Genomic DNA, 12,700 nt, shown 5'->3' with positions numbered 1-12,700 from the left:
GTTATATTACAGTTGCAGAGCTGTGTCTAAAGCAACACTTTTAACTTACCCCTGGCTGCCATAACAGTTTCTGAGTTACATTTTTGGGTGTTGCTGTACAGAGCAGCAGGGAACTGCAGAAACTCACCACTGCTACAGGGCACCTCAAGCACACCCACCAGGAACACTGAAATACTGACACCAAACAACCAATCTGTGTCAGGCAGCAAAAATTCTCCCAGTCCCAATCAAATACCCTAGGTACAGCATTATTTGGTTTTCAACAAGTTTTTCTGAAGTATTTCAAGGGAGGCCTGCAGAGAGAAACACAACCAAGCAGTATTCCAGTACTGCAGGCATGTGTCCCTATGTCCATCTGTGACAATGCTTGCCCCAGCAGACATCTGCAAGATCCCATTAACAGACAGACACAAATGCCAAAATGCCCAAAGTTTTAGACCAGTTTTAATGACTGTATTTCATACACAGTTGTACAAGTAAACTGTGATGTCAACTTTTTAGGGTAAGGTGTTACTTTAAATTCAAACACTCACTGCGTATTATAAGCCTCTCACTATATTTAGCAACAATTGGCTGGTACAGAAAGATTTCTTCCAAAAATAAAATTAAGGACTTCATATCATCCAGTGCTCACATGTAAGGAAAATTGCAGTATTATCACACTTATCAGCATCTTGCAGGGCCAAAAAAGATACCAAGTACCAGAATGCAAGTGGATGGAGGGCCATCTGGAGAGAAAGGAGATGTACAAGCAGAGTGGAAAAAACAAGAGTTCATATTGACTACTAGACATTAGAAAGTTTGTCATGAATCCTCTCTCCTCTTCCAGGAAAACTGCATCCAAAAATCTGTGGAACTATTAACTTCTCAGTCACTGTAGTCATGTTAGTGGGAGTTACAGAGACATAACAGGACACAATTTAGCTAGCACAATTAACATGGACTATTTTTTTCTGATTCAACCAATTAAATTATTCAGTCTGTTATAAAAAGTCTACTGTAAGTGGGTATACATTGGGAACTCAAGTATAATATGAAAATTTCCTCTACAACTACAATAACAAGAGACTACATTTAAGAAAATATAAACAAACTCATATTTTAATATAAATATTAAAAATAAAGTGGAAGCTAAAGCCTAAATAAACGTTTGCTAAAAAAATGTTTGGCACTTCCTACAATGTTATAGCAATGTATCAGTGGCACATTTGGGTTTGCATACTGAAGTGTGTTGCATTCATGACGACAAATACTTGCAATTTTCCAAAATTAAAAGGTTAATACTATGCCATAGAAATCTGCCAAGATTCAGAAATCATGACTTTAGAAAGTTAAGATTATGGACTTTCAGTACTTAAAGGGGGCTTATAAAAAAAGCAGAAGAGCAACTTTTTAGACAGGCAAAGAGGAATTGTTTTAACTGAAAAAGAGGATTTAGATTAGATGTTAAGAAGAAATTCCTTCCTCAAGACAGTACAGAGGCACTGAACAGGTTGCACAGAGAACTTGTGCATGCCCCACCCCTAGAAGCATTCAAGGCCAGGTTGGATGGGGACCTGAGGAACCTGATCCAGTGGGCAGCATCCACCCAGGGTTAACCCACTCCAGCATCCCTGCTTGTGGTGGGGTGGTTGGAACTACATCCTCTTTAAGGTCACTTCCAATGCAAGTCATTCTATCAGCCTGCGATTTCTTAACATTTAATTTCTACAGCAGCAACCCATGCAATATGAACCCATTCCCCAGAAGTTCTTAATATTTTGCTTAATATTTTGCTTGCTCAGCCTCACGCAAGAGCTGCTCTCTCCCCTAAGCTTGGCTAACACAGTAAAATCACTGAGGATGACTACAGGAAAGAGCTGCATCCCAATCTTTGGTGTTGAGGAACAACAAAAGCAAAGGAACAAAGACAGCCCAACAGTGAAAATCAGAGAGATCCACTTTTTTCTTCCACATCTTGTGTAACTGCACTACTCTCACACTAACCTCTACAACTACAAAATTCCTACACAAGAAGTTGGATTTTCTGCTTTTAACTGTTAAAACTGGTCATCTCAGTCTTCTTGAGTTGCACTCTAAAGCAAGAGTAATACTGGAAGGAGTGACAGAGAGCAAAGAGGGGGCACATGCTAGAGTAACAGACACCTGAGTAAGAATTAAATTGGGGGTTTTATGAACTTTAGTTTTGAATAAATAACAAAATCTAAGGCCATATCTCTATGCTCCTCTTCATAAACAGAGGCAGCACTATTGTCTTGCCAGGAAGAGAGAAAATTCAAACTAAATAGGTAATGTATAAAGTACAGTAAAATCAAAAAGAATAATTTATAAACTCTGGAAAGAGCAAACACACAGATCACTTAGTCATCCTATCTCTCAGTTCTGCTTCCTCACAAAGATGACTAAAAAAATTAATCTGAGTTTTATTTCTAACTTGTCATGCTGTTAAACAATTCTCTATGCTAGAAAAAAATTCCATTCAGTACTCAAAGAAGACAATTCACTAACTGGCACTGGAAGCATCCTCAATGACACACACTGAATGAAATTGTGCCAAGTTGTTTGGTAGAAAGGGGATATTCTTTCACCTCTTCAATAACAGAACAGTTGCAAATACTTTAGTTGGAAAACAGCCCCCTTTTTCTAAAAAAGAAAACACTCCTGAAATCAAATTAGTCATTAATATTTGTGTGGAGTAAGAGGGAAGTTGGGAGAAGCTGGAATGTGGCCTGTTTGTCACTAATTCAATAAAGACAAAGCTTTCTAGGACTTCTAACAGAAATTTTAATTTGAGAGAGGACTCAAGAGCTGGTTACTGAGGGCAGGTACTATAAAAAAAACGAGCTGTGCAAGGGTATTAAAGGGCCTGAAAGCTCACTGCCAGAGGAAGAGGCAGTCCCCATTCTGCCCCAGCAAGCATTCCCACTCCTACAGCACCAACATGGGTGATCCTGTGGTCACACAATGGAGAGCTGCCAGGAACATGACCTGGCCAGATAAGCCCGTTCACCAAATGATCAGGCAGGCGCAAGGAAGCAGCGAAGGTTCTGTATCCCAGACCACAGCCACCTTCACTGCACATTTTTTGGGGATTTTTCTAAAGCAGATTAGATATTGGGAGTTACTGAGCTCACACAGCTATCCATGCTGGGAAGCTGTGAGTGGGCTAAGTGCCCACAGCAGGGTGACACAGAGGTACACCCTGAAGCAGTGACAAGAGCAGTAAGAGGCACCACTGTGCCCAATGGCTGTCTCTGGCAAGGGCTCAAGAGGCAGGTGACTCATGCAGAGAGAGGTGGAGTGACTCCCTAAACTTCTCTGTCCCCATTTTAACACAGGCATTGGCCATTTCCTCTCCGTTCCTGCTGTTCAGCACTGCTCTGTCAGATGGGCTCAGCCTTTCCCTGATCACTGCTTCCTGCCCACACTTCCTACTCTGCTCCTATCAGCTTCCAGGAAGCAGCTTCACCATCTTTAAATCACACTGGCAAATTCGAGAATATTTTAAAAGAATAGATGTACAAATCGATGCTTTAACCACTCACAGGTGTCAAACCTTGCTCTTTAGCTACCACACTTTACAACTCTTTGGAGAAGTCTATAAATATTTACAGATAGCATCTCAAAAAAAAAAAAAAAATCAAACAAGTGTTTTGAATTTTTTCCCCAAATCCAGACTACATTGTCACCAGTAAAACACATGTATCATCACACAGTTAAAAAGAACTGAAATCTGAAAACTCAAAAGTGAAAAGCACTGGCTTACTGAACTGAGAGAGAAAACAACTTCTACAGACAGAAGTTACAAATTACACTTCAAAGTGATGGTGTCCCATCATGGTGGGAATTGATACTCCACAGTGTCAATTTACTCCACAGAGGAAATAAGAACACTTATAAAAGTTTGTGACACTTTCATTCAAGATACAAGCAAGGACAAGACAGCTTAAAATAAATGGATGCCTCAAATTCCATGAGAAAGAGCAGGACAGAATCCCAGGACAAGGATCCACAACAAAAAGAAAGGAACTTAAAAGGAACTTATTTCTTCACCTGCAACTTTTTCTTTATTAAGACTGCCACTGTATTTAATGAAATTTTAAAAAAAATCAAGGAAAAAAAAAAAAAAAATCAAGCATTTTCCTTTCATCTGCCCTGATTTTCAATCCTTGTGTCTGTAGGTCGATGATGACACAGACATGAGGGTTTTTATTAGACTACCAGCTTTCAATGATGAAAAAAGTTTCTCTGAAACAACCGATTAAAATTTGTTCAAATAAATATAAAATAGGACAACATCTTCAACCAAGGGAAAGCAAGACAGCTGTCAAGTCCCACTGGAAGTGACCATCAGCAGCACATGATAACACAATACTGAAGTACTAAACAAGCAGCATAAATTCAAAAACTTTGCTAGTTCAGTGATTCCTCAGAAAATGCTAATGATTTCAGGAAACAATACATTCAGGTGTCATCTACATCTCACAGAAATCTTCAAAATACCCACGCTGAAGAACAAATTGGGTAACTCTTAAACCTACAAATCACTATGCTGATGCAGACTTATGTTTTCATGTTAATGCTACAAACTGGCTTTACCCAAAACTTCAGAGCAGACAATTTAATGGCACAAATTATTTTCATCACAGTTAAATCATGGCACCTGAGGGAAAAAGTATTCTTGAAGTAGCTCGTGCCTCCTCAACAGTAAAAAAGACCAAAAAGTTCATAGCAAAACCACCTCAAAACTACAAATCTTTGGCCGAAAGGCCTACTCACTGAAAAATCACTGCAAGCACTTAATTTACAAAAGCACACATAGCCTTTCCAAGGGTGAGGAAGAAATAAGCCTTTGGATATGTTAATAATAACTGTTAGACTGGAATACAACTGCAAATTTTAGAATGTGAACTTTTTGTTGGACACAGTACTTCACAATATTATATCCTTTGAGAGACCTGCATGGAAACTCACTCACAGATGGATCAAGTTATCAGTGTAACAGAAAATTCTACTCCACAGGGGTGAAATGACTTCAACACTTCTGACCAAAGCTAGATTTTACGGTCTGTTTTCCTTTTAGTTGGAAAATTTTAGTTAATTACATTGCTTACATTGATAAATACAAGAATTCTTCAGAGCCCAAACAAAATACAGCAGAAGCCTGTAAATTTTTAAGACAAAAATACTGCTATCAACCTTTACTTTAATATGAAAACTATGGATTTTCTTCCCTTTTTCTCTCCAATTACTATCCACTACCTCTTATTTTGCCTAGATTTTCCCCATATGTACTGTAGAAATACACACACACTTATGCTTATCTATACATAAAATTAATATACAATTGTAACTAATAAAGGTTCAGTATTAGTGGGTTCTTAATTACATTTAGTCTGGCAGTTTCAGAAATCTTGCCAACATACACTGTTTTGCTGGCCTGTGAACACTTGAAAAAGGAAACTAGAATTTCCAGGGGCAGGCAGCCACGAGACTTTGCTGAACATGCAGCATACACACTACCCCACAAGACTAGTTATCAGTCATGTGAAATAACCTCTGCATCAAAACAAAAAGTAACCAATAGTGTTTCTAGGGTTTTTTTAAAATAAATTTGATTTGTTCTACTTATCAACAGGAAAATAGTCCAAAAGTTAAATACTCAAGGGATTAAAAAGCCAGCAGCTCTCTCTGGAGATGTGGGAAATTGCTTATGAATATTATTTATGGGAATAATCCTAACTATTCAAGTGGCATCATTTGTTACTACATAAAGTTACAGGAAATACTGAAAGATAATTCATGTGAAGACCGCAAAGAGTCGATCACTTCTTATTAGGCATTAAAACAAAAACCCAGGAGAGAATAAACTTCATTTTAGTGTGCCAGCAGAAACTGATTTAACCTCTACTTTCTGCCAGGTTAGAATATTGCATCAAACCAATACAGATGATTATAGTTTTCATTAACATCCCTTTCCATTCACGTACATCCAAATATAAATTAAACTGAGGCAGCAACACAGAGTTTGAAATTGCAGGAAGGGCCTGTGAAAGGGGTGACCCAGCTGGTGACTCAGCAGGACTTTCCCTGCCTCCTCCCCTGCAAGGGAGGGCAGGAAATTTCAAAAGAATGTGTTCATACCAAACACAGCTATGAGTTATGATTTAAAGCAAAGTCACATGCCCACAGATAATAAGGCCAGAAGAACAAACCTGGCAGTGAACCGGTAACACACACACAAAATTAGTTCCTTCTCCACCAGAATCTGGACACTGCAACCCAGAATCCTTCAACACTATTTGTGCCCATTGTGGAGCTCTCCCATTTGGCCAAGCATGGAGGCTATACCATACTTGTTTGTCATTTAAATACTCCTGTGTTTGACTATAAATAATGTGGATTGCATTTGTGGAACATGATTAATGAATACAGCTCGAAACTTCAGCCCACACAGTAGCTGTGGGTAAATAAGTTGTGTGTAACAACACACCCAGGACAGCCTATTCTTGGCAAAGAAAACTCCTACACTTCCTCTATCACCAATAAAATGCTCTGAAAATAACGATATGTAAGAACAACTGCATAGCATTAGGCCTCCAAAGGCCTGTCTAACCTGATATCACCTCTGATAAAGTGTGTGGAAGAGGACAAAAACCAGACATGCATACAGGAGATGCAAGCCAGTAACATATTCTCAGTCACTTATGTATGGCACAGATCTGCTGAGCCAAATGTGGTGCCTTCATGTTTATCAAATGATGATGCATTTTTCTGTGAAACATCTCAGAGATCAGCATCTTAATGTTCAGTTCTGAACTCATCACTGGACAACTTGCTGAATACCTAAAAAGAATTCAAGGAGACAAAAGCAGGTGACAAACAACCCTTACTTCGCATTCATCCTCTTCATGCACCTGTAGCACTGACAATTTAAAGGCTTTCACCATCTCTCTCCTTCCTTCCCCCACTAAAACATCCCCCAGCCTGCCCCCACAGCTTTTTCAAGTGTTGCTGTATTTTCTGAGGTCTGAGGAAGGAACACAGAACTTCACAGCATTTGCCTCACCAGCATACCATATATACAGGTAATAATCTTTGTTTTGTTCTCTCCTCCTACTTTCATTACAGTTCCTACTGATTTATTTCTTTAACTGTTATAGCTCATTTTCAGACAGCCATCCAACACTGAGACCTGTTCCTAAAGAGATGGTTTTGCCTGCCATTTCACTACTCAAGCACCACAGAACCATAAAATCATTTAGGTTGGAAATTACTTTTAAGATCACAAAGTCCAACTGTAAACCCAGCACTGTCAGGTCCACCACTAAAGCATGTCCACATGTCCCTAGGCACCACATGTATACATCTTCTAAATACCTTCACAAATGGCAACTTTTTACCTTCCCTGGGCAGCCTGTTTCAATGCTTGATAACCCCTTCTGTGATGAAAATTTTCCTAATATCCAATCTAAACCTCCGCAGCCATGTCTTGACTCACACAACTTAGTGGGCAAGTAATTGACTCTTCTATTATATTTCTAATTATTTTATTTCATTCTTATTAGGTTTTTCACCACATCTGCATTTGGTACTCTGCTTTGGGTACATCAACAGCAGTAGCAAATTTTCCCATCTGACTTTTCACTCTTCTCCAGATCATTTATGAGTATTTTGGAGAACACAAGCTCACAAGCCCAGCACAGATGCCTCCACTGTGAAAACAGGCAATGATTTGCTCCCTGATTTGCTCCTTGGTGGATGGCTCTGCCACAGTAGAACCAGCCTTCCTACTCCATGGCCACCAAGCTCTTCCAAAAACTTATAGTGAAAAGTGTTTCAAAGGAGTGCCTGACAAACCAAGCACACTGACTGAACACCCCAACACTGCAGTGGTTCTTATGGGTCTATCAAACTCCACTGAAGCCAACAGCTCACTGCTAACACAGTCCTAAACAACCATGTCTAGTTTTCAGCTATTAATCAAAACCAGATGAGTTGTCAATCACCAGCTTCATCTCACAGCCAAAATAATTTGCAGTTTTCCACACAAAAAAAGAAATAACAAGCTTTGGAATCAACACAGCAATCTCTTTCAACTTAAAAGCAAAAGAACTTCACTTTCCATCCAACATATCTAACAACAAAACAGTAATTTGGTTAACCACAAGTATTACAGTCTTCCCATGATAAGGCTAGCTTCAAATCACTGAAAAATAATTACTAAGATGATTTCTGTTGATTTTAAAGTACATAGTGATTTCCATTTTCACTGACTATATTAATTTTGTTGATTCATTTTATACAAATAAAAAACAAACCAGTCATTTAAATAACTGCTCTTTGGTGAACAGTTTTCTGCCTACTGACATGAAAGGAAAACCATGACACAGGAGAGCTACCAACTCTGTATTCATGCTGAAGAGCAGGGGTTTCACACATCTGCATTTTTTCCCCAGGGGGTGGGGAGGGGTTAAGTTTTCGTTGATTTGAACAATACTCATTTCATCCAAACAGTTTTCTAGGGGGAAACGCCTGCCTGTTAAGAGTTTCATTACTACAATCAGGGCTCAAACTAATTACTTAATGGGAAGGTACATGAACAGTAACTTTTACCAGATAAAACCTTAACAGAAATAAGCTAAGAGAGAAGTTACTTGGCTTGCTACAACTGTCTGAATTACTGATTTTAATCAAGTAACTGGAGTTATCATGTGGTTTTCCTCTAATTATTTCGTTTCAGCACTTACCTTTCTTCAAGCTATTCATTTGCAGTTCAGCACTCTGTAATAGGTTGCTTAGCTTATTTAAGGGTTGAGCTGTCTGTGTTTAACCTCTTCACTGATTAAAGGGAAAAAAATGTCCCAAGAACATTTAACAAGCTTGTACATTTTTCAAGTAAACTTTCTTCTCCCAAACCACCTTTTAATGCCAAAAATAGGCTTACTGGATGGGCAGATGAAAACAAGGAATTCATGCTGGTGAAGAATACCACTGCTTTAGGGTACAGTCCCACCTCAAGTATTTCCTCCCACATCATGGGTTATGAAAGATCCTAGTGACACTGGTTTTTGTTCCTTTACTGTCTTAAAAGTCTTAGGTTACTACTTCTATAATTTTCTTTCATGTTTTTTCTACTAGATGCTTCAGCTCTCATCTTTAGAGTAAAAAATATGTCTTATACTTCTTTTTCTCATTCCTACGCTTTTTGTACTGATTTCTCTGTGCTGTCATTACCACCTTCCCAAATATTCACTCATTCTTTACATTTTTTCCCTATAGTCTTGATCTCTCTCCTTTTCATCCTGCTTACCCACACAGTTGGTAACAGGAGGCACTGGCAAGAGCTGCTGTCTCAGACAGGAACACACAACTCCACGTGCACACAAGAACTGTAATTTAAGTTCTCCAAACAAAGTCTGTGTGTGGAAATGCAGAGAGAGGAAGAGACATCTATAATTTCAAGCCAACTTTGAGGTAGGCAGGGAAAAGAAAGATGGTCTTGAAGATATATTTTGACTCTTTAAGAGAGCCTCCCTCAAGAGAAAGTGCACTTGTCCGCTTGCCCAGCTTAGTCCCCCTCCTCCTCCTCTCTTCCACGGGGAATGTGGAAGCCTGTCCCAGCTGCTGAGCTGCTCCATGCGGCACTCCTTGTCAGCAGCGCCGGCTCACGCTGTGCGGGGCAGCGAGCAGGAGCAGCCGGCAGGCAGCGGCGCAGGGGACGGCCGAGCAGCTGCTCTGCGCGCAGGCCCGGGACGCTGCCCACGACAGCTGCCTTTATCATTTATTACGTGTTTTGTAGCATCGCGTCGTTACCGCTGCATTCCAACAATTGTCTCCAAATATTTATGGGCAGAGCTACTTGGCATTAACTACTGACTGATCGGGGAAAAAAAAATAAAATTAGTAAATCTTTAATATCTTGACCACTAATTAATCCGGTACCAAAACCTCCTGAATTCTGACTGACTGAGTCAAAGGCAAGCAATGGCAAACGTGAAGATTCCAAAAAGCACTTTTTCGGCTGAAGGTTAACATACTAGCACGTGGCCAAACCTGTTAAGCCACAGAGGATCAAGATGTTTTACCATTTTTAGCTTTTAATTGAAAAATGACATGGAAGCAATACATAGCCATCGAAGCCTGGCAGATCAAAGCCACAGTAAAACAAAACTTGCATTGTATTTAACATTTCATTTGAGCCTCAGAAGATTTAATTTCAGACTGATTCACAATGTTGTCTTCTCCTTGTATAAACTGTTTCCCCGTCACTTCTTGGTTTCATTACTTAGTGCTAAAGAAGTTCACGCCAGAAATTTTTTTCACATGTAACAATTTAAGCCTTAATTTAAAACCACAGAACATTCCCTTAGGATCTAAGAAAAAGATCTTGGTTTGGCCAAAACAAACACATTATAACACACACTTCTTCCTCCAAGTTGCAAATACAAAAATTGAATAATTAAATGACACTTCTCACACGTGGTTTCCATCTTCTCCCCAAAGCAACCAACAAGAAAAAAATAGTAGGCATTCTGCTTGTCCTGTTGTCATATCACGTTATGGTCTATCCATAATGTTATCCTGTAACAATTACCATAAGGATGTTAGAAAGATGGGTATCTTTCTAAAATGATGTTCGGGTGAACATCATTTTACCTTCAGCCTCTGTACACCAAGAAAGCCACGCAACCAATAACAAACAAGGGAGATGAACAGGGGCAACAGTTTTGAAACCATAGTTCTTGTGTATCGTGAAAGGCATTTACAGTCATTTAAAACATTTTCAACTAATTGGAAGTAGCTTACCTGAAGGACAGGCACTTTTTGTGGTGTGTTTTGTGGTGACTGGTGAAGCTGTGCCCAAGGCTGATGATGAGGATGTGGGGGTGGTGAAGACTGGTGATGTATCCCTGGATGAGGCTGCATGGGAGGACAGGTTGGCATTTGCTGTTGAAAAGACTGCTGTTGATTAGGAAGCTGCTGGCCAGATATTAGTCGCTCTTGTATTGCTTGTGGATCTGCAAGGCCAACACCTGGACAACCATTTGGTCTCATGTGCCCACCCATCTCCCGTGGTGTCGAAGACATACCCATAAATGGACGATTCTGTTGCATGTTTCTGGGGCCCATATTCCTTTGTCCAATTCCCATGGCACCAGGGGGCTGGTGTGACGGCTGAGGATGGGGTATATTTGGGTAACTGCCAACTTCCATTGGTATTCCAGCACTACCGGGTCTAACCTGTGGAGGAGGTGTACCTGCTGGATTACTCATTGCTTTCATAGGTGACATGGGAGGTGGAGAGGCATAAGTTCCCTGAGGCTGTGAAGGGTGCATAGTTTGTGTATTCATTTGGTTAAGTGAGCCACTAGGGTGGATGGGCTGCTGGTGCATTAGTCCTTGACCACTGTTTGATGGAAATCCGACAGCATTTGGGTATCTTGGTACAGACTGATTCATTGGAGTGTTATTTGTAAGGCCTAAATTCTGATTCATCCCTGTATTATTAACTAATCCCTGATTAAGGTTACTGTAAGGATATCGAGAATACTGCCCTGAGTTGTTTATAGTAGGTGAGGGTACCGTCTGGCTCCGAGAACTAAAATTAAGTGTTTGCGGCCTAACAGCACCCTGCTGGGGAGGATTAGGGGAGAATCTGGGACTGTGGGCTACTGATTCCCCATGGAGAGCAGTAGGGGGATGGTGGTGAAATTGCTGGACTGAGTGTCGCAAAGAAGGTGCCATATTGGGATTCTGCTGGGGCACATGAGACAAGTGGCCAGGTCCTGAGGTGGCAATGAAAGGGTTTCCCTGATTGAGGCCTTCCTGGCCTTGAGAAAACTGGTTCATCCTCTGCTGCTGCGGCTGACCGTGCTGCTGCATTGAAAAATCACCACGAGCCATGTAGTTTCCCATCTGCTGCATGTGCTGAGGATGGCCCTGCCCAGGGGGTCCGGAGGGTGCCTGTGGCGGCTGTGTGGGTTGCGGCTGCTGCTGCTGCTGTTGCTGCTGGTACGGTGCTCTTATCTGGTCTGGCACTTGAACTGCCCGTGGTCCCCACATGGAGCCACTGTCTACAAAGGGCTGGCCGTGTCTTTCGTTCTGCATGCCGGGATAGACTCCCATCTGACCACCGGCACCGCTGCTGTGAGGAACCTGAGGAACTGGAGGGTTGTGATACTGCGAATGAGGAGACGCGATACCATTCCCAGGGGCATTGCTTATCATCCTGTTCGGCTGATCCATCAGGTGCATTTTCTGCTGTTCGTATTGATTATAGTGATCAAAATGGGTCAACTTGGCTTGGTTTTGATTTGCAGGAGGATGATGAAGAGATGACTGTAAAGTGGGAAATCCTTGATCCATGGGTATTTGCTGACCCATAGGGTTCACTGTATTTTCAGGATATCCACATTCTCCAAGACCTTCCAACCCTTCACTGAAAATATTCCCATCTTCTCCAAACAGACTCATCATTCCTGGATCTGCCATCTTTTTTCAGCACGCAGCTCCTTGGAGCTACAACCAGAATGTTAGTCTGTGCTTCACCTCGGTGAGGTGTTTTGTCCTCAAAGCCTTTAATCCTCAACTAATCTCCTTCATGTCATTCCATATTTCCTTAATTCTTTTGGACCACGCAGTGTCAGGCAAAGTCTGGTTACTGCTCCTAGAAAACGCAGGGGAAGGGGGAGAAAGA

The 12,700-nt window shown here is 40.9% G+C and overlaps 1 protein-coding gene across 1 annotated transcript in view; it reads right to left on the bottom strand.

The window, feature by feature from the left end:
• The window catches only part of CHD7 (chromodomain helicase DNA binding protein 7), a 131,063-nt gene that overhangs the window by 77,285 nt on the left and 41,078 nt on the right, over window positions 1-12,700 (bottom strand). Inside the window, exon 3 of the mRNA XM_058805472.1 lies at window positions 10,810-12,670. Coding sequence (XP_058661455.1) covers window positions 10,810-12,495 — 1,686 coding nt within the window. The 5' untranslated portion in view covers window positions 12,496-12,670. The remainder of the gene's footprint in view (window positions 1-10,809; window positions 12,671-12,700) is intronic.

This window comes from Ammospiza caudacuta, chromosome 1, assembly GCF_027887145.1.
Source record: "Ammospiza caudacuta isolate bAmmCau1 chromosome 1, bAmmCau1.pri, whole genome shotgun sequence".
Classification (NCBI taxonomy): domain Eukaryota; kingdom Metazoa; phylum Chordata; class Aves; order Passeriformes; family Passerellidae; genus Ammospiza; species Ammospiza caudacuta.
This window is presented reverse-complemented; position numbering and strand designations above follow the sequence as displayed.